Here is a 27,577-nt window from a genome sequence, read left to right on the forward strand (position 1 = left end):
AGTGCCAAAAAGCATTGCAGAATGTTAACCTTTTTTTACTAAGTGCAGTGTTGTCAGTCTCTGCAGATTCTGTGATTTGTACTTAGTCTGAGATGAAGAAAGCAATTCAAAATACTTTTATATGTTGATTTTTCATCTGGAGGAGTAAGTGTGTATAATGTTATCGTTCACTGAGTGACACAGAATAATATTTGGAACTAATAAATGTGTAGGATAATCTTATAAAGATTTTTCTGTCTCATTTCCTGTGGAAGAAATGACCATTTTTTCAAAGTGTTAGATGATGACTTGCCTTAGAAAATTGATTCTTTAGTGTAATATTAGAAACTGCATATGTAAATCCATTTTGTGAACAGAGTCTCAGGAAATGAGTGTAGTTTACCTCAATTTTGTTGCATTTCTTAACTTGATTAGGTGTTCCAGTAATTTTTAATTGATTCTTTTCTTTTTTTTTTTTATCTAGCTGGCATGGACTCCCTTTTTGGCTGCATTTAGTGTAGGTCTTCAAGACTGTGATGACACAGAGGTAGCCTCCCTTTGCTTAGAAGGTATACGATGTGCAATAAGGATTGCATGCATCTTCACTATTCAGGTAATTAGTTTTACTTGATAGTTTTTGAATGCTAGAAACATGGTATTTTTCAAGGCTTGTCATTCTAGCTGTCATCATTGTTCATGGCAGTACTGATGATGTCCACCACACAAATATGTATTTGCATGTTTGCTAACATAAGTGTGCCAATAAAGTAAAAGATGATCTGTACCTTTTTAACTTCATTCCTACTCATTTTCTTCTAAATACTAGAATTTGCTAGAGTAGTTGCACTTGCTTTGTCTTTTTCTATAATTTTGGTTAAGTATTGTACGGTTCTTCAAAATCAAGTGCAGGTCTTTGCATATTCTCTGTTCAATAGCATGAAAAACACCCAGTAGAAAAAAAAACATTACATAAATATCATTTATGTAGGACCATATTACCAACTGAAAGAGAATACATCCTGAAGCATATCCAGTCAGAGCAATGTCAATATGTACTGCAAAGCCTTCCAAGCTGGCCTGTCATAGATAAGTCCCAAAGAAAACAGAATTTGAGAAGTAAAAAATGTGATTATTCAGATTCTTCTCACTTACAGAGCATAGCTTCTGACTTTTCTACTCTCTTTAATGACCTCTTAAGAAGCATATTCATAGGTTCATAGGTAGATACTAGGCTATTGGCCCTAGGGCCTATATAAGCCTAGCCAAAAAGGTACCTTGGCTTTCGCCACCCAAGAAAATTATTTTCTTGTGCCCCTGTCGAGCAGAGCCACAGAAGTGATCCCCAGGGTGAATTTCCTATTTCCCATCCAGTCATCGAGATTTTTCTTGAAGAGTGCTAATGAGGAGCTTTGATATAGATCGGTAGTTTGTTCCAGAGTGTGGGAAGTCTCTGGGGCAGGAATCTATCCCTCCAGCATATTCTGTTTATTGTGGTGACAAGGTTTAGGTCCCTACAGCGTGTAGCTCGGAGGGATTGGGATTTCTTTAAGTGGAGCATGTCCAACAGCTCTGGGTTTGACATAGCTTTGTATGTTAGACAGAGATTGCCTCTGAGTAGGCGATATGCGATGGAGTAAAGCTGGAGTATTTTTTAGACAGTCTGCGTAGGGCATCTGTTTGAGGCCAGTAATCCTCTTTGTGAGGTATTTCTGTGGCCTCTCCAGTTGTTGTAGATGTCTTGTGAGGTACATACCAAAAGGGGCACTGTACTCTATAATGGGTCTAATGAGTGATGAGTAGAGGGGAACAATGACCTCTTTTTTTCTGGATGAGAAACCTTTTGTGATGAGGTGTGCCATATAGAAGGATTTTCTGACCACTGTGGCAATGTGATTATCAAAGGAGAGACTACTGTCCACCTGTGTCCCAAGGTCTCTTATCACACTTTCGGTGTTAAGTAGACTACCACCTATGTGGTAGTTCATGGGTACAGAGTTTTTTCCAAAGGGGATGACAATGCCCTTTTTGGCATTAAGTTTCAGGCCATGGCTTTGACACCAGGCATCTGTCTCAGTGAGGCCCTTTTGTAGGATGTCCACATCGTTAGGAGTTTCAATTATGGCTCCCAGTTTGCAGTCGTCTGCAAACTTCATTAGCCAAAGACCTGCTGTGTTAGCCTGTACTTCAGAGAAGTAGATACCAAACAAGAGAGGACCCAGGACTGAACCCTGTGGTACTCCACTTGTCACTGGTCTGAAGTCGGATTTGGAGTCTGCTACTTTCACAGTGTGGGTTCTGTCCATGAGCCATTTGCCAACCCATCTTGTGACATAGGGATTTATACCTAGTTTAGTGAGTTTATCTATAATTCTAGAGTGGGGGATGGTATCAAAAGCCTTGGCGAGATCTAGATAGGCTGTGTGAACCACCTTACCCTCATCTATGGCCTTGGTGACTGCTTCAAAGAAGTCTGCCAGGTTTAGGAGACATGATCTGCCTTTTACAAACCCGAACTGGGTGGGATTCAGAGTTTGGAGATTACCAATGTCTTTGTTTATGAGTTCCATAATGATACATTCCATAGCATGGCAGACCAGGCTCGTTGGGCTAATGGGGTGGTAGTTCCCGGGGTCTGTCGTGGCTCCCCGTTTGTGGAGTGGGATAACCGTCGCAGTGCGCCATTCAGTGGGCACAAAGCCTGAGGTGAGGCGATGATTGAACATGGTACTTAGGTGGGGTGCCAGTTCGTTCAGTAGTTCATATAGAATGCAGCCTGGGATATTGTCAGGTCCCATGGATGCTGTGTTCTTGGCTTTGGAGAAACATAGCGAGCTCCAGTATCTGTTGACAATCTCAGATAACCAGAAAACTATGTTCATATTTTCTTTCCCTTCCTTTTTCAAATAAGGTTAAAGATTCATGTATTCATGTAATGGTTCCAAAGGTGTTCTTCCATTTGGAGCAGCATCACAGTCAGAAAAAAAGTTGTTTTTACTGGTAAGGTTTTTGGCATCTCTATCAAGGGTATTCTGATGTACTGTAGCCCCATTAATCTGCAACACAAGTGAGTTTTTAAGTCATGGTTTGGAGTAAGGAACTTTGCAGTTATACTTCTCTAAAACATAGAACTGTTAGAAGATTAGTGATGGTTGCCATTACACCTCTGGTTTCTGTGCCTTTTTCACTGGTGCTTTCAGGTCAAAACTTATCTCTTTAGACAATATTAAGTGTACAACACAGTCTGTAAAAGGCCTGATTGCATCGCTAACATAGTTTTCTGCTTATCTGAGATTGTCAACAGATACTGGAACTCGCTATGTTTCTTAATGTAATTTCCCATTTTTTCTTATATAAGATAACAACAGTGTAAGTGTCTCAAAAGGTAATTTCTGCAATGTTAGGATTCCTTATTCAAATTCTTCCATATATCTTCATGGATGAGCCAAAGCAAGAGTTTTACTGATTCTTTTAAAGGGAAGGAGGTTAATGGATGTGCATCCCAGGAGAAGATAAGGACAAGTTCCATAACTTATGCTTTGTATAACGAATCATGTTTGCATAACTGTCACACACTTTGTTGAAGGAAGGGTTGCTTATTTAACAGATATTGGTTTTGATGAGGGATTCAAGTTGGGTGCAAATAAAGCAATTAATCTTGGGAGTTCTGAATATTCTTTGCTTAGGGAAAAGCAAAATGTAAAAGTAGAACAACAAAGCAGTTCAGTGAAAATTAAAGTTTGAAATTATGGAAATTGAATAAAAGATATCCTTCCCAGCAGCCTCAATACTTTAATACATTTAATAGAACAGTACGTAATTTAGTTTCTTTAAAGGTAGTCAAGGTGCACATTTTCTTAGGGCCGAAAGTTAATGTTTTCTGGGAGTAGAACAGAAATAAGAAAACAACAGATAGCAATTGGTGTAAGTGAGAACACAGGCTGTAGCATACACATGGTTAACCTTAATTTCAGCTTAGGTTATATCTGTGGGTGCAGCTGTCATATTGGGAAAATTGTTCCTATCTGGGTTAAACTTCATTTGTTAAAAACATACAGTAGGGAGAATTGGGACCTAGGATAGTTCGGATAATCAAACTGTAGGGTTACCACCTGTCCCACTTTGAGAGGGACAGTCCCCTCTTTGCAGGTTGTGTCGTCCAAAAAAAAATAAAATGGCAAATGTCCTGAGATTGTAGGATATAATTATGTCCCATATTTTATTTAATAGTTAAAACAAACACTTACCTTGTATCTAAAAATACCTAAATGCGAAACAGAATAAGCAACTAAAATGCTAAAAGAATATGCTTTTATGTGCTTTAAAGTTAAAAAGTTTAGTTCCTATCCCCGCAAGTATGTGTCAGGTATGTAAATGTGATGTGAATCTGATGTGTGTCCGAAAATGTTGGATCAAACTGTTGGATAATCAAACGTATAATTGAATTGAAAAAAAAAAAAACTTCTAAAATCTTTTTCTGCATGCAGGGAATACACTTTTCAATCATACAGTGATGTCATTGGAAAATAGAGAATATTTTTCAGACACAAGTGAGCTACAAGCTGAAAAAACATGCACAAGCAAATATGTATAACGTTTATATATTCAGGCTTTATGATTTTTCCTACCCAAAAAGTTTGGAAGGCTCCGTTTGGGTAATTGATGTTCTGGATAATCAACTCTCTACTGTATATAATTTTGTGTCTTAAGGGTGCTCTACAAATGTATTTAGTTTTTTTTTTGTTTGAGGGTTTTGTTAAAACAAAAAGTCTTGAGAAATGTGGCACAGGCTCAAAAAGAGATGAGAAGAAATAACTGCATAAAATGTTAGCCTGCCAAACATTATTGTGCGCATGTATGGCAAAAGTTGGAAATGCACATTCAAAAAATTGTCATTTTATAGTAAGTGGGAACAATAGATTTTTTTCATAATGACTAATCTGGCCATAGTATATTAAAATTGAAATGGCCTTAAATTGTTTGTCTTTTCGGCTTTTCCCAGTTAGGGGTCGCCACAGCGGAACTCTGGTCCGCTAATGATTGGCAGTCGATTTTTATGGTTCCGAGTTGCCAGCCCAACGACCAACCTTCAGTGAAGTCACGCCCATTCACGCATGTCTTTCGGAGGCCACTCGACCGTGTGGAGGACATGCAGACTCCACACAGAAGGCACTAGACAAAAAGGAAACCATATTGAATTATATTAAGAAATGCAGAGTGCAAATAACAATACTGCAGGAGATACATTTGTAAAGAACTGAGCATGTGAATTTGACAAAGGTTATCAGGATGGATATTCAGCAGAATATCAGGGAAAAAGGAAAAGGGGAGTAATAATACTGATTACTAGAGGATCTCCATTAGTGATAGAACAGGAAAAAAAAGACAGTAATGTCAGATTTGTAATAGTAAGCAGCTCTTGGCAATGAAAGCAGATTATGCTGATATCTATTTATATTAGACCAAAAACTGCTGTTATGGAACTTAAGAAATGTTTGGGAGAAGTAATCAGCTTTCAGCATGGAATATCACTTATAGGTGGGGAATAGACCTAGATTTGCAATAGCGAGGCTGTATTGGTTGGCTAGAAGGGAAATTATAACACAACAGGATAGATTTCTGAAGAAATTTATGAAAATATTTGGTATGGAAACAAGAATTCATTATGTATTTTTCCCCAAGTTGCAATAACTTGGCTGTACTGGTTAGAAATTTTATTTCACAGAAACATGTCCACTTAATTGAAAGCTTTGACATATCTAATAGCTATTTCAGATCCTGTACCAATATAAACTAAGATAAAAATGCAGAGTAATGAAGTAACAATGAGACACTATTGTTTACCCACCTACCTGTTAAAAAGAGAGGAATTTAAGGAATGGGTAATGGAAATTATTCAAGAGTTATTAGGGAAGATAGAAATTTCTTCAGAAGACATAGCTGGTGAGTGGAATAAAATGAAAATGGAGTTTAAAAATAAGGTTGAAATAAAAGAGAAAGAGATATAGTTAACGAGTAATAAGAATTATTTAGAGGAGCAGACAGAGGTTACTACATTTTGCAGAATAAGGAGAATCTCACAGAACAAAAAAGGAACAACTCCAGAGAGAAGAAATGTAGAAAACAAGAAAGAGCACAAACTGAGATATTTATGGAAGATTTAATTATGCCAACATTAGAGGAAGATGAGGCTCAACAGCTAATATTTCAGACAGGAGGTGATGAGATAAAAATGGTGAAGTATTATCAGTATGCAGGGACGTCTCCAGGAAGAGATGGTATTCCTGTGGAATTTTAAAACTTAGGAGGGGAGAAAGTTGTAAAGATTGGCAAGATTTTGTTTAATAGTATTTTAAAAGGAGGGGAGTACCATCATTGTGTAAGAAAGCTGTGGTAGCTGTATTACCCAGGGAAGACTTCTCAGACACGACCTGATATAGACCATTTCAATTTTAAGCCATGATTATAAAGTGTTTGTCTACACTAGCTAAAAGAATCGGAAATATGTTGCCAAAATTGATATATATGAATCAACGTTCTTTTGTGTAAAGGAGTCAGATGTTTGAGAACATTAGCAGTGACTGATGATTTATGGGGAAGCAGAATGTAAGAAAATACTGTTGTTGGTCAGTCTTTTTACAGAGAAAGCATTCAACAAACTGAGCTGTAATTGTATGAGTAAGGCAGTGGAATCATTTGGTTCCCTGATACAATAATAAGGCTAATTAGGAGGATATATGAAGGACTGGAGTCAAGAATTAAAGTGAGAGGTTTATTCAATGATACGTTGTGCTTGAACAGAGAAATGGGTAGGGGTGTCCTCTGTCCCTTTTGTTATTTGGTTTATATTTACAACCACTGACAAAGAAAATAGGAGACTGTGGTATTTAAGGATACAATTAGTATAGTAATTGTTGATTGTCTGTTCAGGATAAAACAGATGAATGGTTGTGGGTTCAGTTCAAACAGCTTTATTACACACAAATACATCAGGAATGAGGCTTTGTAACTTAAACTAAATAAACGTATAAACAGGCTGACTACCACACTCATACATGTTAACACTCTGCTGTTCTCTCAAAGTGGCACTTCTGCCTGCACGTGCTCACTATTTATATGCATATGCCTAAATCTGAAAATGCTACTTCAAGGTACAACACGCACTCTCTTCTACCTCCTCCCTCTTTGAGAAATATATCATACATCAAATGACATTATTCAGTGACATGCAGATGTTCTTTATGTTTCACTGTTGCAGTCATCACATTCGGGTTATCCGCTTGCAGTAGCCCTCAGTCGGCCTGATTATCAAAGTCTTGGGTCCTGTGTCGGTTGCTGTCTCATCTTCCATGACGTCAGGTAGTCAGGGGTATAAAGCATGCAGCCGACGCCATTACATCAGTCTTTCTTGCCGTGTGGTGCCCGAAGCAGAAGCAGTTCGCAAGTGCCGGTCAGCCGACTCCTGAAATTTTCGTTTTCGAGTTTCAGAACCGAAGTCTTCAACTAAAGCTAAGTACCCCACTGGGGAAACTTTTTCTTGCTCTAATCCGATGTCAGTAAAAGTCAGTAATTGTATTTGTTGTGGAAAGCAAATACCTCATAAAGATTTTCATTCGTACTGTATTCCTTGCTTAGGCCCTGACCACGATGTACCTTGCTGTCGGTTTTGTGCCTTATTTAAACAATGAACTATTCATCATCGGTATATTTACGCTTCTAAATATTTTGGTACTTGGTTCAATTACCCAGGTATGGCTTCAGTAAGCCACCAGACTACCGACATTCTGAAAAAACGCAAAGATAAAGACAGAGACAGGCCGCCTAGGTCCAAAGCTGCCGACAGTGCATCTCCTAAGCTAGTCGCTAGTTCGCCGGTACTCATTGACGTGCTTTCACAGCCCCTGCTACCAGCTACTTCAGATTCGCAGGCCCCTATTGAGACCCATTAGGAGTCCGGTATGCCGTGAGATGCTTCAACTGTGGAACCTGCGGATGTTCTCTACCTTAGATGGGTCCGGAGCCGCTGTGCAGGCACCGGCTTCTGAAGGTGTATTCAGGCCTACTGACTTGCATATTAAACCGATGCCATCTTCTTCTTCTAGGCCTAAAACTCGAACCATGCCTAGGAAACCGACACCCAGACCGCATGATCAGGCCTCTATGCCTAAAAAACAAATGATAAGAATGGCTGAAGACCTTATTACTTTAATCGGGGAAGCCAACCTTCCCCCTCTAAGAAACCTAAGACTGAATTTGCTTATGATTCTTCTGATCAGGATTCTGAAATTTCTGTTTCCTTTGATGACCAGGATTTCCCCTTATCTACCTATGAGCATTTTGATGCAGAGGACTCTATTCCCTCTGCTTCCCCTCCAGAGGATTTCTCTTTTGGTGAAACCTTGCATACTCTTAGGGAGCATTTTCACTGGGAAAGCCAGGATTACTCTGATTCTAAAAAGAGGCTTAGGGATTTCTTACTCCTGCCTCAACACAGGCCTTTAGCTATCCCCTCTGTACTGGACATTGTTGATGATGCCTTTTAGGAATCTAGCTTGGCCCCAGACTCCTTACCTCCTGCTCCCAGAAAACCAGATAGATATTACAGGGTTCCTGACTCTCACAAGTTCCTCTTTAAAAATCCTACTGCGGATCCTGAGACCATTTCACAGGGACCCAAGGGCATTAAGGCTACTACTGTCAAAAATCCTACCCCCTCTGATGGAGATTCCACGGCGCTGGATAGATGGGGTAAGAAGGTATACACTTCTGCAACCTTGGTCATTAGGACCTTAAACTGTCAGTTTCATATGTTACGGTATCAACAGCATATTACTGGATTGCTTAAACAGAAAATGATGCTGATTCCTGACTGTGCTGAAAATAAGGATTTACAGGATTTAATGCATTCTGCTGAGCAAGTTTAAAAACATACTTTGCCATGTGGTTTTGATTCACTAGAGGCATCTTGCAGGGCTGCTGTCACTGAGTCTGTACTTAGAAGACATGCTTAACTTAAGGAGCAATCTTTGCCAGATCATGTTAAAGCTAAATTGTTGGATGCTCCCTTAAACCAGGACCGCCTGTTTGGCAACAAAGCAGAAGAAGTACTTAAAAAGATGGAGGAAAAAGCTAAATCTATGCAAACTGTTAAATATTTCCTGCAAGTACAGCCTCCAAGATTTAGTAGGCATTGGCCCTCTAAGAATTGGTCCTTTCCTGCCTCTTCCAGACTTTCTCAGTCCAAACCCAGAACCAGCAGAGCACCCAGGCTTCAGTCCCAAGGTACACACAAGACTAAGCAGTGGGAGGCTCCCACTTCCAAAGCAGGGAGTAGTAAGACTCCCCCCTATGGTAAACTGTCTCAATGACTTAATTTTAAAACTTCCAGGCCCTTTTCAACTGACTGCCCCTTTAGGGGGAAAGATTGCTCTGCAGGCAAAAAACTGGGAACTCATTACCCAGGAAAAATGGGTTTTAAATATAGTTTCCCAAGGATGCAGATTCCTCTTCCACACTTTACTAACCCCAAACGGTTGGCCAGATCTACCCCAAATCAGTGGGCAGCGGCTCAAAAGCAAGTTCTCTCTCTAAGTATAAGGGCTATTCAAACTGTCCCAGAAGAGGAAAGGGGACAAGGTTTCTACTCAAGACTTTTCCCTGGTGCCCAGAAAAGACAACTCCTGGTGTCCTATCCTGGAGATCTCTATCCTAAACACTTTTTTGTTGATCCCAAAATTCAAGATGCTAACTCTTCACCAGTTGCTTCCTATGCTAGGCAAAGATGTTGGCAACACTGTATTTAAAGAAAACCTACCTGCACATCCCAATCAGGGAATCTTGCAGTAGATACCTGCACTTCAAAGCAGGCTACATGCACCATCAGTTCTCTGCACTGCCCTTTGGCTTATATACTGCGCCCAGGGTATTCACAAAGTGCCTAGTTCCAGTCATTGCATTTTGCAGGCAAAGAAATATTCAAATATCCCATACCTGGACGATTGTCTAATTCAGGCAGAAAGCCAGGACATACTTTTGAATCATCTGGCGTTTGTACAAAAGGTGCTAACTTCTCTGGGGTACACCATAAACGAAAATAAATCACATCTTGTACCTTGCCAACAAATTGTATTCCTGGGAGCAAGCTTGAGCACAACTTCCCAGATGGCTTTCCTCAAGCCAGAGAAACACGTTCATTTAACAGCTTACATCAAACTAATGGCCACAAAGACCCTGCTATCTGCAAGACAAATACTGCAAGCCTTGGGGTTCATGGCCTCCTGCATTCCCCTAATTCCATATGCAAGACTGCATATAAGGAAACTACAATGGTATCTAAAAAGCTGGTCTGTATTAGAACATCGAAGTTTCAGAACTTCGAATGTTCTAATATCGACCCCTATTCAGCAAACGCAGAAAATAGCAAACCTACAGAAAAACAAATGTTTTCCTAGGGAAAGAATTCGGTTGTCCGATCCTGTTGCTTCACTGTTTTCGGCACTGTGGTGGAAAGTTACGGGTTGGGTTAAGGTAAGTGTGCGATTGTGTGGACGTGAGGGTTAGGGCGGGTTAGGTGAGTTAAGGTTAGGGCGTGGGTCAGGTAAGTGTACGAATGTGTGGACATGAGGGTTAGGGTGGGGTAGGTGAGTTAGGGTTAGGGCATGGGTCAGGTAAGTGTGTGCGGTGTGGTGTGTGGGAGGGGGGTTGAGGTAGGTGAGTTAGAGTTAGTGCTCGGGTGAGGTGTGTGTGCGATAGTGACAGACCTTAGGGTTAGGGTTTGGGTTAAGGTAAGTGAGTAGATAGTGGTGTAAGTACAGTTTAGTGTAGGGTTTGATGTAAGATTTTAGGCGTATGTCTGTTTGTTTGGTATGCTTATGTTGTGCATATGTGTTTTGGAACAGTGAATTTTTTCCCTAGGAAAAAATTCGCTGTTCTGCATGTTTGATGTTTTCAGCGTTCGTTAAATAGGGGTTGATATTAGAACATTTGAAGTTCTGAAACTTCGATGTTCTAATATAGACCCCTAAAAAGCCTATAGTGTCAACATTCTCAGGATCTAGACGCAATGATTCCTATCATACCTTGCCTACAGTTAGAGTTCCTTTAGTAGGCAGAGGCCTGCCACCAAAACAAGGGACTGCCATTCACTCTACCCCCTGCTGCCCAAACCCTAACAAGAGATGCATCAGAATATGCATGGGGGTCTCACTTGGCAGGGAGGTGCATTCAGGGCAAATGGCACCCAAGTCAAATGCACCTGCATATCAATCAAAAAGAAATGTTAGCTGTACAGAATGCTCTGACAGCCTTCAAGCACCTACAGGCTCAATTCCTGCCAGGAAAGCTAAATACACTGGCAGACGAACTAAGCAGAAATCCCATGGACCCACACGAGTGGAAACTGGAACCAAAGACATTCAACATGTTGATAAACAAATGGGGAGCCCAGATATCGACCTGTTTGCCTCCCCCCAGAACTACCAATTGGACAAATTCTGCACAAGGACTCCCCACAAAAAAGCTTGGAAAGTGGATGCCCTGTCCTTCACCTGGAAAAATCTATCAGTTTATGCCTTTCCTCCTCTGCCTGTCCTCTTCAAGATACTACTAAAGATCAAACAGGACAAACCAAGGATGATACTGATTGCACTGGACTGGCCACATTAGCACTGGTACCCCCTCTTGCACAGTGTGTCACTGCTGGCACCATGGCACCTGCCTCAGACCCCCTTTAGGGGAAACATTGCTCTGCAGGCAAAAATCTGGGACCGCCCCAGCAGGAGGGTCAGATTCTGCACCCTCAGCTTCAAACCCTGAACCTGGCAGCCTGGACTCTAGGACGATGGACAGATACCAATATCAATATTATCAAATCAATATCAATACGGGAAACGCATCTTTAGTTCTGCGACATTTGCAATGAGATCGCTCAACTATTTAACATACTTTACCCGTCTTCAACGAGATCTCCTCAAACAGCTTGGAGATGCTCTACAGGGCAAAACAGATGATGCTTTTTCTGAGAAAGTGACGGCACAGCTTAACACCCTTAATTCTATTGTGAACTCGTCCATGTGGCTCATTTCTTATGCAGCTGATGGATCGAGCCGGGCAGCAGGTTCAGCGATAGCTCTGCTGAGACAATCCCGGATGCGATTATGCTTCTTTGCGGAAGCCTTCAAGTCTTCCTTTGTTAATACCTCATTTGATGGCTCTTCCTTGTTTGGGCCTAAAGTCAAGGAAACACTCACTAGGTGTGAGCAGGAAGGAAAGACTCTGTCTGCCGTAGGAGTCCGTTTTTCCACCCCCACTTGAGCATACCCCAAAGGGCAGAAAGGTGGAAAAATGTGGTTCCGAAAGTCCCAAGGAGCTTTCCAGAACACACGTAGTGAACCTCCCTCCAGAGGCAGAGGAGGGGGGGTATAATGGTAGACACCGCCCAAGCGGCAGAGGGGGTCCGCAGAACCAGGGTGACAGGGAGCAGTTCCTTGGCAAGCCCTATCAGCTCTCCTGAGAGGAGGCCCGACCGTCCTGCTCTGGAGGCAGTCGTGGGTCGCTTAGCTTTATACCCAGATGCCTGGCTAGGAATTACATCAGATTCTTGTGTAAAAAGCATAGTTACCAGAGGTTACATCATTCCCTTTTCAGAATCCCCTTCCATTTGTACAAGAATCCCAGACATTCCACCCAGTCTGCGGAATCTAGCAACCATAGAAATTCAAAGGCTGCTATAAAAAAAAAGAGTCATCCAGCCAGTCCTGGCGGACCAAATAGGATCCAGAATTTACTCCAGTTTCTTTTTAGTTCCAAAGAAAACAGGGGACAGGAGGCCCATCTTAGACCTCAGCAAACTAAACACCTTTGTCAAAAAGGAAAAGTTCCAGATAGTCATGCTTCAATCGATACTTTTGTTTCTTGAAACGGGTGATTGAATGTTCTCTATAGATCTTAAGGATGCGTACTACCACATCAAAATGGCCAGGCCATCCAGAGATCACTTGCGTTTCCGGCTGTGGGCCAGTCACTACCAATTCCGAGCTCTTGCTTTTGGTCTCACCACAGCCCCCAGAGTGTTCACCAAATGTATGGCAGTGGTCACGGCTCACCTGAGACGTTTAGGATTCCGGGTGTTTCCATATCTGGACGACTGGCTCCTCACCGCCACCACCAGGCATCAACTAATTTGCGCCAGAGATAATACTATACTGTGTTCCAGGTTGGGCATAACCTTAAATTTCGAAAAATCTGCTTTATTGCCGTCACAGCATATTTTCTTTATAGGAGCAGATCTAGACACCACCACCTTCCTGGTCAGATTGCCTCAAGAAAGAGTAATATCTTTGCAAAGTCAAGTGTCTCATTTGTTAACAGAAAGGAGAGTTCCAGCGTTCCAGTTTCTGAAGCTGTTCGGCACCATGGCAGCGACACTCATAGTGGTTCCTCTGGGACGAATGCACATGAGGATACTCCAATGGTTACTATTCACACAGTGGTCTTATCAACAGTTTCCAATGTCACACAAGATTCTTCTGACAAATGCTTGCAAAAAGGACCTTCTTTGGTGGTTGAACGGCCACCAAGTTATTGCAGGTCGCCCATTTGTACTTCCCCCTCCTACAGCCACAGTGACCATGGATGCTTCCCTGATATGGTGGGGGGGGGGGCTGTTTCAGGGAAGAACTGTCCAAGGCACTTGGTCAGACATGGAATCTCATTTGCACATCAATGTCCTAGAGTTGAGAGCAGTGTTTCTGTGTTGCAACACTTTCACGACTCTCTACCTCGAGAGATGATTGCAATACAGACAAGACATCTACAATCGGGGGGGAACCAAGTCTTACCCCTTATGCTAAGAGGCCCTGAGAGTTTGGCAGTGGGCTCTATCCGCCGGGTGCTTTCTGATAGGAACATACATACCTGGGTCATCCAACGTGATAGCGGACAAACTGAGCAGAGCCATTCTGTTGCCTCACGAGTGGTCCCTCAAAGAACGAGTGGTGGAAAGGATATTCCGCAGATGGGGCCAGCCTTGCTGCGACCTTTTTGCATCCCTGATGAATGCCAAATGCAGAAGCTACTTTGCCCTGTATCCTCCACCGGGGGACAGCCCAAGGGACTCACTTGTACACGATTGGCCCTCGGGTCTCCTTTATGCCTTCCCTCCAATCCCTCTGATCCCCAGATTCTTACAGAAAGCCAAAAGCCTGGGAAGGACTGTTATTCTAATAGCCCTTGGCAGATATGGTTCCCCTTCCTACAGCAATACCAAGTGGAAGAATCTTGGGTTCTGGACCCAGTGCCAGACCTTCTGACTCATTCGTCGGGAGTTCTTCATCCCTCTCTTGTTTCCCTCAAACTGACAGCTTGGCTGCTCCACTTCCCAACCTAGCCAGGTCACATGATTTGTCTCCAGCAGTTCAACATATTTTAGTTTCCTCTCACAAAGTCTCCACCAGGAAACTTTATAACAGCAAATGGAAGCGATTTGTTTATTGGGCTTCTCAGCATGGTATTGATCCCTATGTCGCCCCTATTCATAGTATTCTGGAATTCTTGACTTCGCTCTTTCACGATGGTGTGGCAGCTTCTACGATAAGGGTTTAATTGGCTGCCATATCTAACTTCCATGTGGGATGCAGTGGTTCTAACATTATGTCCCACAGATTATGTAAAGCCTTTTTGAAAGGAATTCATCACCTTAGGCCACCTATCAGACATCCTGTTACTCCCTGGAATCTGAATTTGGTACTATCTCAACTCATTCTTCCCCCTTTTGAACCTGCATCATCTTGTCCTTTGAAGTTCCTTTCTTGGAAGACATTTTTCCTGGTGGCTATTACTTTGGCGCGTAGAGTTTCTGAGCTACAAGCACTTTCTATCGGGCCTCCATGTCTAGTCTTTTACCCTGACAGAGTGTCTTTAAGAACAAATCCAACCTTTCTTCCTAAGGTCTGCTCCGAGGCAAACTTGAACCAGTCTATTGACCTTCCTACTTTTTTCAGACATCATGCTAATAAAATGGAGTACATGTTACATAAGCTTGATGTTCACAGACAATTGAGGTTTTATTTGGACAGAACAAAAGAATTTAGGAAATCTGATCAACTATTCGTTTCCTATGCAGACAATAAGAAAGGTTTTTCGGTATCCAAAATTACATTGTCCAAATGGATTCTTGATTGTATAAAATTTGTATATTCTTCAGCTAAACAACCTTTAGAACGTGAGGTGAAAGCTCATTGTACCAGGGCTGTTTCTACATCTTTAGGCCACGCAGCCCATCTACCTTTGTACACCATTTGTGCAGCTGCTACTTGGTCCAAACCTCATACGTTTATCACTCATTACAAAGTGGACAGGGCCTCCAGGGACAGGGCTTCCTTTGGTTCCACCATTTTCAGGAATGTACTCCCGTGAGTTGCCCAGGATTAGGGTGCTTGGGACGCTACCCACGTGTAAAGAACAAATGGCGAGTTTGAACAACTTCACATAAAGAAGTTATGTTCTTACCATAACGTTACATGTGAGTTGTTCATCTCGCCTTTGTTCTTACACTCCCTCCCACCTTCCCCTTCCAGGTTATGGAAGAATGGGTATGACTGGTGGTCTGGTTGGTCTTGCTAGTGTCCTTCTTTCCAGCCAGATTATTGTTTAGCTATTGTAAATAGTTATGTACTATGTACATTTTTGTAATTTGGTTGCTTAGTGTGTTTTTTTCTTGCTGGTTCAACAAACTAGATCTGGGGTTAGTAGGAGAGCATCATGGGATAGGGACTGTACTTCAAGCTACTCAAAGATCTTGAGCTTGGAAAGCGGCCGACTCGGAGCCGATGGATCGGCTCCGAACCCACGTGTAAGAACAAAGGCGAGATGAGCAACTCACATGGAACGTTATGGTAAGAACATAACTTCTTTATCTCTCCGTTACCATCCCTCAGTAAACAAGTGTTAGATGTCATTCTGGAGGCAAGGAGGCCTAGTACTAGAAAATCTTATGCTGAAAAATGGAAAAGATTATTTTCCTGGAACCAAACTCAGGGAATGGGCACAGCAGCACCCAATTTACCTCAGATTCTTCAAAACTTAACTGAGATGCTTCACAAGGGCCTTTCCTTTTCCTCCATTAAAATTCATGCCTCAACCATTTCAGCTCATTACAACACAAAACCACCCCTCTTCTCTCATCCACTGCTCAAAAAGTTCCTCAGAGGGGCCAGAAACTTAAGACCACCCCAGGAGAGCCCCAACTCCAGCCTGGGACCTTAACTTTGTATTGGAAAAACTCACTCTGCCTCCTTTTGAGCCAGCTGCAAGTGCAGAGTTGAAATTCCGTTCTTGGAAAACAGCCTTCCTTTTAGCCATCACTTCAGCAAGAAGGGTGCATGAATTACAGGCCCTTATGGCAGTGGAGCCTTTCATCATCTTTCATGCAGACAGGGTGTCTCTCAGGACCAATCCCTCCTTCATGCCCAAGGTGGTATCCAGTGTGGCTCTTAATCAGTCCATTCATTTGCCAACCTTCTTTTCTAATCCACAGAATAAAGGGGAACGTATACTGCACTCCTTAGATGTGCACAGACAACTTAGATTTTACTTGGACAGGACTAAACCTCTCAGGAAATCGGAACAGCTGCTAGTGGCATTTGCTGCAGGGGCAGAGGGGAAGGCCATTTCAAAGCACACCATTTCTAAATGGATAGGCCATTGCATTCATTTCTGCTATAAGCACCATGGAAAACCTATCCCACAGGGGATAAGACCACAATCATCCAGGGCTGCATCTACCACTGCAGCCTTTCTCAGAGGTGTCCCTACCAGGGACATCCTAGAAGCTGCTAACTGGAGCTCAGTACATACTTTCACCAAGCATTACCATTTGCCAATTTTCTCTAAATCCAGAGCTGGCTTTGCCACTGCAGTTTTGCAGGGCCTTATAACTGGTCCTAATGCTATCTGATTTCCTCCTCCCATCCTTAGCTTTGGGAATCTACCCAGATGTGATGACTGCAACAGTGAAACACGAAGAACATAGTACAGTTGTGTACACTTACCATAAAAGTAGATCTTCGAGTGTATTCACTGTTGCAGTCCTGGTTACCCTCCCTCCAGCCCCCTGACTAATTTTGGCTCTACCTCTTTTCCTTTTTACTAGGCTTAAAGCTTTTTGGTGTGTTTGCTTTTTTGTTGGAGGTGTAACCTTGTATATATATTTAATTGCTTCCCATTAGGGGGGCACCTGACATCTGGGGCAAGAAAAACTGATGTAATGGTGTCGGCTGCATGCTTTATACCCCTGACTACCTGACATCATGGAAGATGAGACAGCAACCGACGCAGGACCCAAGACTTTGATAATCAGGCCGACAGAGGGCTACTGCAAGCAGATAACCCGAATGTGATGACTGCAACAGTGAATACACTCGAACATCTACATTTATGGTAAGTGTACACAACTGTACTTTATACAGAAATGATCTTTGACATGCAGTTATACAAAACTAATTCTTTGACTTACAATCCTACAAAATCAGACACATGTAAAACAAATATGTCCAGGTTGCTTTGTATTTCACACTAGGTCTAGAAATATGACCTGATTGTGTAACATCAAAGTCAGAATTGGATCTAGTAACAGGGACTGTCTTCAAAGAATGTTCAACTTTGGGGACACTGGGACATCATCAGGAAAGGGAATGGATACCGAGATATGTTCGGTATGATCATTGTCAGGGTTGCTGTGAGATCTACAGTCTGTATCACAGGTACGATGCTACAATATCGTTTCTGACCCAGGAAGAAGATGCCTGCAGTTTCTCCTTTATTCTATACCCTCAGATTCCACTAAGTAGGATCTTGGCTTGGCACATGTGCATCTCACTTGACCTATTCGATCAAAGCCTTTCGCTGTTTACATCCTCACTGTCTCCTTCTTTTATTGGATGAAGAAATCTGCTCATTTTATCATAGCTGGACTTCTGAAAAGAACGCTTCTTAAAAAGTTGGGCATTGATTGCTCTGTTGCTTTTAGCATTAGGCACCAACAAATTAGAACTGACAGACAAGATTGTTCTGGTTTGCCTAGATAGACGTTTCTGAACAGGACAACCAAGTAGGTTGTCACGGGGTATATTTCTGAGATTAAGTAAATTCAAGTAGATATCGGTATTGTCATGCTTTGAACTCTCTAGTAATTGCTTTGCACTCTGTACTGCACGTTCAGCATGGCCGTTTGACCATGGGTATTCCAGACTACTAGTAACATGGATAAAGTCCCACTCTTTTGCAAATCTCTGAAACAATTGACTGGTAAACTGGGTACCGTTGTCAGAAGTAACTTTTTGTGGACTACTATGGACTGAGAAATGATGTTTCATCTTAGTAATAACAGCACTGGATGTTAGGTTAGGTAGCAAATCGATCTCAAACCAGTTCAAATAAGAGTCTGCCAACACTAAGTAATGCTGATTGTTCCACTCAGATATGTCAGTGACTACTATTGACCAAGGTAGTTTAGGAATCTGGCTTAGCTTGAAGTGTCTCTTTCTGCAAATGCAGTTTAGTACTGTTGCATACTGAACACGAAGAAAGCACTTTATCATTGTCTTTTGATAGAGAAGGCCAAAATACTAGTCCTCTCGCCCTTCATTTGGTAGAACCAGAACCTGGGTGGCCACAATGCTTAATCTGAATGTATTCATGTTGTAAGGAAGTAGGAACAATAACTTTGTGACCTTTGAAAATGATACCATTTTCCTTCAGCGGCTCATCTCTGTATGTAAAATAAGGTTGTACTTCTGGCTATACACAAGATTGCTTTACAGCCATCCAACATTGTTGAAGTGGTTCAGCTTTTGAAAAATTGGATCAGTCTTTGTATGTACTCTCAGCTCATCGAGTCTTGTGGTAGAAAAATTACATACTTTCATGACATCAAAGTCAAAATTCTCTGCATCATGCTGTTATGTGGTACTTCTGGGCGATCTGGATAAGGTATCAGCCAGATAAAGAAGTTTGCCTTTTGTATAGACCATTTTTTCATTGTACTTTTGTAATCTAAGCATCATTCTTTGTAGTCTTGCTGGAGCGGTATGCATAGTCTTCTTTAAAATAGTGACTACAGGTTGATGATCAGTTTCTAGATGCATAGGCAACAGGTCTGCCCTCTTGAAGAATAACTGCACCAAGACCGTATCTTGAAGCATCCCAGGAAAGACCTACTGTGTTGTGGACATCATAATATCTCAATGTAGGCAAATTTGCTGTTTGAGGTAATCAAATGCTGTCTGGTGATGTTCCAGCCATGACCAGGCAACATTTTTGTGTATCAGCTCTCTTAAAGGTGCTGATAACTCACTGAAGTCAGGGATGAATTTTCCCAAATAGTTAACCATGCAAAGCTTGGACATTATCTGGAGCCGGCATCTTAAGAATGGCTGCTTGTTTAGAAGAGTCTGGTTGTAAGCCTGTACTGGTAAATAACTGACCTACATAAGTAACTTCTGGTAGTCTATATTTACATTTCAGAGGATTGAGGTTTAAATTCACTTCACACATCCAGTCCAGAACTTTCTTGAGGTTTCTGTCATGCTGTACTTCACCATTGCCTCCAACCAGTAAATCATCCACTATTATAGCACACAGATAGCCCCAAAGAATTTGCTCTACTGAACGCTGAAAGACTTCACTGGCAGAATTTATTCCATAAGGCACTCTGAGGAATCTGTATCTACCAAATAAGGTACTGAATGTAGTCAGTAGTGAAGATTTGTGATCAAACATTACTTGCCAAAATTAACTCTCTACATGTAAGACAGAAAAAACAGTGGCATTTGGCATGAGGGTGGCAATCTCCTCGACAGTACACATAGGATGATGAGGTCTCTTGAATACCTTGTTCAAGTCTCTTGGGTCAATGCATGTTCTGATTTCATCTGAATTTTTCTTATGAGCAGCTACCGTGGAAGACACCTGCTCAGTTGGTTCTATGACTGGACAATTCACACCTTGCTGCACCATAGTCTGACTGGACCTTGACTTTTGTCCTGCATAGCTATTGGAACTGTCCTTGCTGGTCTGACCACTGGAATGACCTGTGGGTCTACTTTCATGGAGTACACAACTGGAAGTTTGCCTTACTTGTCGTTGAAAACATCAGCATACTCTGAGAAAATAGCATCACTAAAGCTGGAACTGGGACATGAGTTCACAGGATGAACTTCTTTGGTAAAAGACAACAGTTTCATTCTTACTGTCTCTGAGACCTAATAATGACTGTACAGGTCTTCTGGCTGTATGAAATTGCAAGCTACAACTGTTCCCAGCATAATAGCATGAAACCACCATAAGCATCAAGCTTTGTATAATTGGCCAAATTAAGTTACTCACCAGCTCTCACTCTAGCAAATGTTTCTGCTGATATAACATTAGATTTTGAACTAGTGTCTATTTTGAGCTCCGTGGGCGTACCATTGATCAAGACAGTACAAAATACTTCATTCTTTACCAGCAAATCTACTCCATTTAACCTTTTCACCGACCACTGATACCCCGTCTGCATAGAAAGTTAGGTTGTAGCTTTCTGCATGATCAGCTTGCTTTTTTGCATGACCTTTTTTAATAACTGAATGAGGTTTGCTTGATTTACAAAACTTTTGAAAGTAGTTCCATTTTTTACACTTGTGGCATTGCTGACCAAATGCTAAGCACTTCTCTCTTTTAGATTCATGATTGGCACCACAGTTATGATGGTTAACAATAAGACTTGACTTTGGTTTTGCTGACTCACCCTTATACTGCACTGAGCATGTCCATTTTGCTGAGCTAGTCTTGGAACCTGTTAGGAATTTGCAGGTCTTTCCTTGGAATCCTGCAGTGGTTGCCATGTGCTTATGCCTGTTTCTGCTTGCCATGTGCTGTATGCTGTCTACGCTTGCTGTAGAGGCTGCTGAAAATAATCTCTTGTCACTTGTAAGCATACTTGTGTGCCTTTCTGTGAGCTTATGGATTTGACAAATGTCTATAGCTTTGCTTGACGTTAAATCACTGTCACGTAGCAAAATCTTTCTCACTGCAGCATTATTAATACCACACACAAGCCTATCCTTTATTAACTCATCATTGAAATCACCAAATCTGTATGTTTTGGCTGTATTTCTCAAGTCAGTAATATAAGCTGGAAAAGTTTCACCTGGCATTTGGTCTGTTGTATAAAACAGGTGACTCTCTAATGTAACATTTGCCTGGGGGTTACACATTTCTCTAAGTTTATGTTTCAGGCACTCAGGGTTTTCTCTTGATTCAGCCAGTACAACAGTATGCCGGTTCCCCCTCTCCTGCATATACTGCTGGTTCATACACAAATGAACACTCTCTTTCAATGGCCTCTGACCCAGCTAAGTTAAGCAAAATAAATGCCCTTGTATATGCATCTTTGTCAGAAAAAGCTGCTTGTATGAAAATATCGTGTTCCTGCTCAAATACTCTCCAGTTATCTGCAATATTCTGATCAAACACAAGTGGACTGGGTCTGTGAAATGCCTCTGCCATATCAATACATAGTAGTGAAGGTGCTTGGAATTATGTACGAGCATACACAGGTATAAATATGCAAGACCTTTATGCCAGAACTTGTAATTATGCCCAGTAGCATAACAGACTCTTTGAAATAACTGCACTCTGCCAAATAAGTCTCTGTAGCACAAGAACACTTTAAAATCACTGTACTTTGCGAAATCACTCATCAGTGTAAGAAATATTTTGAAAATTACTGTACTTTTCAAATAAACTGTGCACAGCAGAAGCAGCTCAGAGTAAGAAACTCTTCCTAATGATTGCACTTTGCAAATAAATTACATACAGCACAAAAACTCTTTAAAACGGCTGTACTTGCGAAGTAACTCTTTACAGTTTAAGAAACACTTTGAAATGACGGCACCCTGCGAATAAATGTACACAGCACAAGAAACTTTTCAACCTGGCTGTACTTTGAATGCAGTTTGCAATACAACTGTACTTTGTACACAGCAAACTTTTTGAAATAATTGCACCGTAATAAAGCACACTCTGCAAACACTTTGCACAATCTGAGGTACTTGGAACAACTCTAGTTATGCTTTTAATGGCTTCGGTCAATGCGAAATAATAGTTCATGTTCAAAACAAGGTCGTTTTACTAAACAGGCAGTCATTTGCCCTTTTTATTGTACTCGTTATGCCCATTTAATCTCTTATTATGCTCATTGTACTTTTTTTGTGCTCGTTTTATTTTAAACATGCTCGTTATGTAAATCAGTGTAGTTCTGAGCCTCATCTGAATATTTCTGCTAGTTTTATCAAATATCATGGTTTTGAACATTTTGTTTAATTAATAATTTGTTTTGCGCTTTTCGTTTGATTAATAATACGTTTTGTGCTACTCATTTAATTAATACTGTGTTTTGTGCCTTACAAATGCTCTATTTCCTTTTCTTTGCAAAATAAATTGTTTGTGCAAGTTTGTTTACCTGAAGTTCATTTCTGGCCCTTTTTAATCATTTGAGCTCTGTATCACTCAACCTGCTCAATCTTCTTTCACCTTCAACTCTGCACCTCATGGTTGAAGAAGTTGCACTCTCAGTCCCAGTTCTGGTACCATGTCACTCGTCCTGTCAGGATAAAACAGACAAATGGTTGTGGGTACACTTCAAGCAGCTTTATTGCACACAAACACATCAGGAATGAGGCTTTGTAACTTAAACTTAAATAAACTTCTAAACAGACTTACTACCACACATACATGTTAACACTCTGGCTGTTCTCTCAAAAATGGCACTGCTGCCTGCACGTGTTTACTGTTTATATGCACGTGCCTAGGTCTGGAAATGCTTCTTAAAGGTATAACACATGCTCGGTTCTACAGTAATCAAGAAAGTTTGGCTTTATTTGCAGATGATATTTTACACTTGATAAATCCAGAAAAGGACTTCTCTGTCTTGTGGAATATTTTTGAGACAGTCTCAAGTCTTTTTGGCATACAAAATTAATGAAGATAAAACAAAGACTGTAGCCTTAAATTATGTACACACTCATGACTTGGTTCTGCAAAACCCATGTTTATGGGAAGGAGTATGGATTAAAAAAGGCTTCTGTTATAGCAGCTAGGGATATATAGGAAGAGGCTAAACAAACGATGATACAAAAACTGAGAAAATTAAAACTATTTGTTATGGATAGATGCAATCAGTAGAAATGGTTTAGTCCATTTAGTTTTATATACAGGTCAGGCATATTTGCATCAACCAGTGGTAAAGTTATGGACAATAATTAACAAAGAACTGAATGAATTTATTTGGACAGAAAAGAGACGAAGAGTTAAGTGGGATAAGTTGATCCTTCCAGTATAACAAGGTGATTTAGGATTGTCTGATATGAAGGGACATTTTAGACTACACAGTTAAGGCTAATGTACATAAAACAAGCTGAAGATTATAATTCAAAGGAGAAAGGGGTAGAGGTGAAGTGGGGGAGTTCAATAAATAATGAGAGAGTGGGATTTTTTTATGCAAATTCTTAAGGAGAATAATAATCATACAAAATGTTGTATTCATAAAGTTGCAGAATGTATTCTAAGAACTAAGCAAACACATGAATGGAGGAAGGAGATTTTGCCAATAGGGATGACTAAATGCAAAAGTAAGAGGGGTCTGGAATTTACTGTAGAAAACTGAGAAAATAATCAAGTTATTGGGAGCAAATAACTAGAGAGGGAAAGGTAATAGAGTGGGATGAGGCCAAGAAGACATTTTGACTGCAGGTTAGAGACAGCTTTCCTTATCAGGGAATGATATCAGAGTATAAGGAAGGAGAAATGCCTTAGTAAAAGACCTGCTGTTGTAGAGTTTTAAGTCCAATGTAGAACAGAACCTGATGTTAAAAAGGGGATAATTAGTAGGGCATTTAAAATATCGCTTGATAACTGTAAGAATCAATCAGAGGAGGCTAGAAAAGATCGAGAAGAGAGACTGGAAAATCAGTTTCTAGGTGAGCAATGGGAGGACATATGCTTGTCTTCTAAGTTAGCAACAAAGTCCAGAAGGATTAGAATTTTTGATGGGGAGTGTTTGCATAGGTATTTTTATATTCAAAACAGACTTTACAAAATGTTTCCTCAGTTAGATAGCAAATGTTGGAGGCATGGTGAGGAAAAAAGAGGTAACTGGGAAAATGTTTTTTGCGAGTGTAAGCTGGCAGATTTAAAGAAAATCCCTACAGAGTCCTATGTCAGACGTATTGAGTGAGCAAATGGATGTAATTAAGCAAATGATTCTTCTGAGCTGGGACACAGGATCTGAATTGCCTTGACATAAAAAGGTCTTGTTAAGTTTAATCCTAGTGGTGGTCAACAAAACAGTTACTGGAAAATGGAAATCAAAGTCTAAATTAACTATATTTGAAGTACTGGATTTTGTAACAAAGATGAAATAACTGGAACTGGGATCTTTAGAAAAGGGTAGGATCATGTTATATAGGAAAAAATGGAAATTATACGAACAATACATGCAGAATGATGATTTGTAGAAAGTGTGAGGTTTGAAGAAGGCAGGAATTTAGCATTTCATGTAATGTTGGATTGGTAATAGTTATACAAAAGAACAAATGTGATATATAATGTCTGTAACTGGGAACATGTTGATATGGTTTGTTTTCTTTTATATAAATGTATGTTTTCCTATGTCTTAAGTGATAATTCAGTAGAAGTGTTATATAAAAAAATCTAAACCAACTGTATGTGAAGTACTGAATATTTTAAAAGCAATAAAGTAACTGGAAGATGGATCTTTAGAAAATGGAAGGGGAAAATTACATAGAAATAAATGGAATTTGTGGAATACTACATGAAGAATAATGTTCAGGCAGAGTGAGGTTTAAGGGATGGCAGAAATTGAGTGATTTATGTAATGTTGAACTGAAAGACAGATGTTATAAAGAAAAAAAAGAAAACATGGTGTATAACGTGTGTAAATGAGAAAATGTTAATATGGATATGATTTGTTTCTGTTGTGTGTGTGTCAATATTTTAATAGTGATGTTTTAATAAGGGTGTTAAAAAGACACTTGGATATCTTCTTGACATGAGTAGGTTCACATCAGCGATTTTCTGGAAAATGAGAGTCCCCTTATTCTGTTTGCCAACCTCTGTAAATAATCCGTATTAGGTTCATAGGTTCATAGGTTCATACTAGGCTATCTGCCCGAGGGCATTTACAAGCCTAGCCCATAGTTTTGTGGCTTACGCCACCCCTTTAGTGTGGGGAACTATACCCATTATTTTGCTGTGCCTCTGTCGAGCAGTGACACTGAGGTAATCCCTGGGGTATATCTGCGATCTCCCATCCATTGGTCAAGATTTCTGTTGAACAAGGCCAGCGAGGTGCTCTGCCTCACATATACCGGGATTTTGTTCCACAGCATAGGGAGTCTCTGGGTGATGAATCTATCCCTCCAGTACGTCCTATTAATAGCCGTGTCGAGGTTTAAGTCTCCCGCCCTTGTGGCTCTGATGGATCTAGATTTTTTGAGGTGAAGCATATTCATCAAATCTGGGTTTGACATGGCCTTGTATGTCAGGCAAAGGTCACCTCTGAGCAATCGGTAAGCGACTGAATAGAGCTGGAGTTCTTTCAGTCAGGCAGCATAGGACAGATTTTTGAGACCCTTTATCCTTTTGGTGAGGAACTTTTGTGGCCTCTCCAGCTGCTGCAAGTGTCGGGTCAGATACATTCCGAATGGGGCATTGTACTCAATCATTGGTCTGATGAGTGATGAGTATAGGGAGACTATGACCTCCCTTGATCTAGATGTGAATCCCTTCATGATAAGGTGGGCAATGTAGAAGGTCTTCCTAACTACTTTAGCTACATGGGTGTCGAATGACAGGCTACTGTCAACCTGGGTCCCCAGGTCCCTGATAACTTCTTCTGTGCTCAGTGGATTGCCACCTATATGGTAGCTAGGGGTAACCTTGCTTTTCCCGAAGGGTATGACTGTGCATTTTTTGGCATTTAACTTTAGGCCATGGCTCTGGCACCAGTTATCCGTTTCTGTGAGACCCTTCTGAAGGATATCTGTGTCAGATGTGTTTTCGACTATGACTCCCAGTTTGCAGTCATCTGCAAACTTTGTCAGCCATAACCCTCCTGTGTTTGCTTGTACTTCGGAAAAGTAGATGCCAAACAAGAGTGGGCCCAGGACTGAGCCCTGTGGGACACCACTTGTGACAGGCTTTGAGTCTGACATGGCGCCAGCAACTCTGACCCTGTGGGTTCTGTCACTCAGCCAGTTTGCAACCCATCTTGTGATGTATGGGTTAACATTTAAGCTGATGAGTTTTTCAATGATACCCGAGTGGGGTATTGTATCGAAGGCCTTCGCCAGATCGAGGTAGGCTGTATGGACTGCCTTTCCCTCATCAATGGCTTTGGTGACTGTTTGAAAAAGTCAACCAAGTTTAAAAGGCATGATCTGCCTTTGACAAAGCCAAACTGGGTTGGATCCAAAGTCTGCAAATTCCCTATGTCTTTATTTATGAGGTCCATTATGATCCTCTCCATGGCTTTGCAGATAAGGCTTGTCAAGCTAATGGGCCGGTAATTTCCAGGGTCGGTGGAGGCACCGCCTTTGTGAAGTGGGACCACAGTTGCAGTGCGCCACTCCCTGGGTACGTATCCAGAGGTGAAACTATGATTAAACAGCTGTCCTAGCTGTGGGTTTAATTCCTCGTTGAGTTCGTGGAGCACACAGCCGGGGACACCATCAGGTCCCATGGATGCTGTGTTTTTTGCTTTGGAGAGGGCAGTTCTCACTTGGGCGTTAGAGATGTTTGGGGGGGCTGCAATTGTTTGGTATAGATATCTCTCCTTTTGGGGGAGAGGAGGGGAGAAGTTTGCACTGAACCTGTCAGCCAGTATGTTGGCAATGTCTGTAGGATCAGTAATCTTCACATCATTTTGAACTAGTTCTGAACATATCTGGGTGTTTCCTCCCAGGTTTCTAACATAGCTAAAGAAGGCCTTATGATTGTCTTTTGAGTCTTTAGCTATTTTTCTCTCAAAATTTGCTTTGGATGATTTTATGAGAGCTCTTAGTTTTTTACTTATAGTGATCAAAGGTGTCTTACCTTTTAAGGATTTTGCTCTATCTTGTAGTAGCTTCCTCCTTTTGTTGTAGAGTTTGTTTATGGCTGGGGTCCACCAGACTGGACGCTTGCCTTTGGTACAAAGAGTCTTTGTTTTGCTTGGGATTGCCTTATCCATGCAGTCCTGCAGGTGCTGGTAGAAGGCATTTGTAAGTGATTCAGCGGCTTGAGTACTGTTTTCCGCCGGCTCTGGGGCCTTAAAGGAGACCACACTAGTCTTTAGAAGTGTGAAGTCGGCTTTTGAGAAGTTCTTTACTGTGGTCTTTTTATTTCAGGTGGGGGTGGGATGAGGACCTCCAGTGAGATTAGTTTGTGATCTGATCTCACCAGTGAGGGGTATACTTCGGTGTTGAACATTGTGCTCCCATGTTCGTGATGATGAGATCAAGTATGTTTTCTCCTCTTGTGGGGATGGTGACTAGTTGTTCCATGG

General features: G+C 41.2%; 1 protein-coding gene across 2 annotated transcripts in view; it reads left to right on the top strand.

The window, feature by feature from the left end:
* The window catches only part of ARFGEF1 (ADP ribosylation factor guanine nucleotide exchange factor 1), a 4,299,619-nt gene that overhangs the window by 2,238,099 nt on the left and 2,033,943 nt on the right, over positions 1-27,577 (top strand). For both annotated transcript variants that reach the window (XM_044067163.1, XR_006364243.1), the window contains exon 20: positions 464-592. In XM_044067163.1, coding sequence (XP_043923098.1) covers positions 464-592 — 129 coding nt within the window. The remainder of the gene's footprint in view (positions 1-463; positions 593-27,577) is intronic.

This window comes from Protopterus annectens, chromosome 3.part1, assembly GCF_019279795.1.
Source record: "Protopterus annectens isolate FY-2018-M chromosome 3.part1, PAN1.0, whole genome shotgun sequence".
NCBI lineage: Eukaryota > Metazoa > Chordata > Ceratodontiformes > Protopteridae > Protopterus > Protopterus annectens.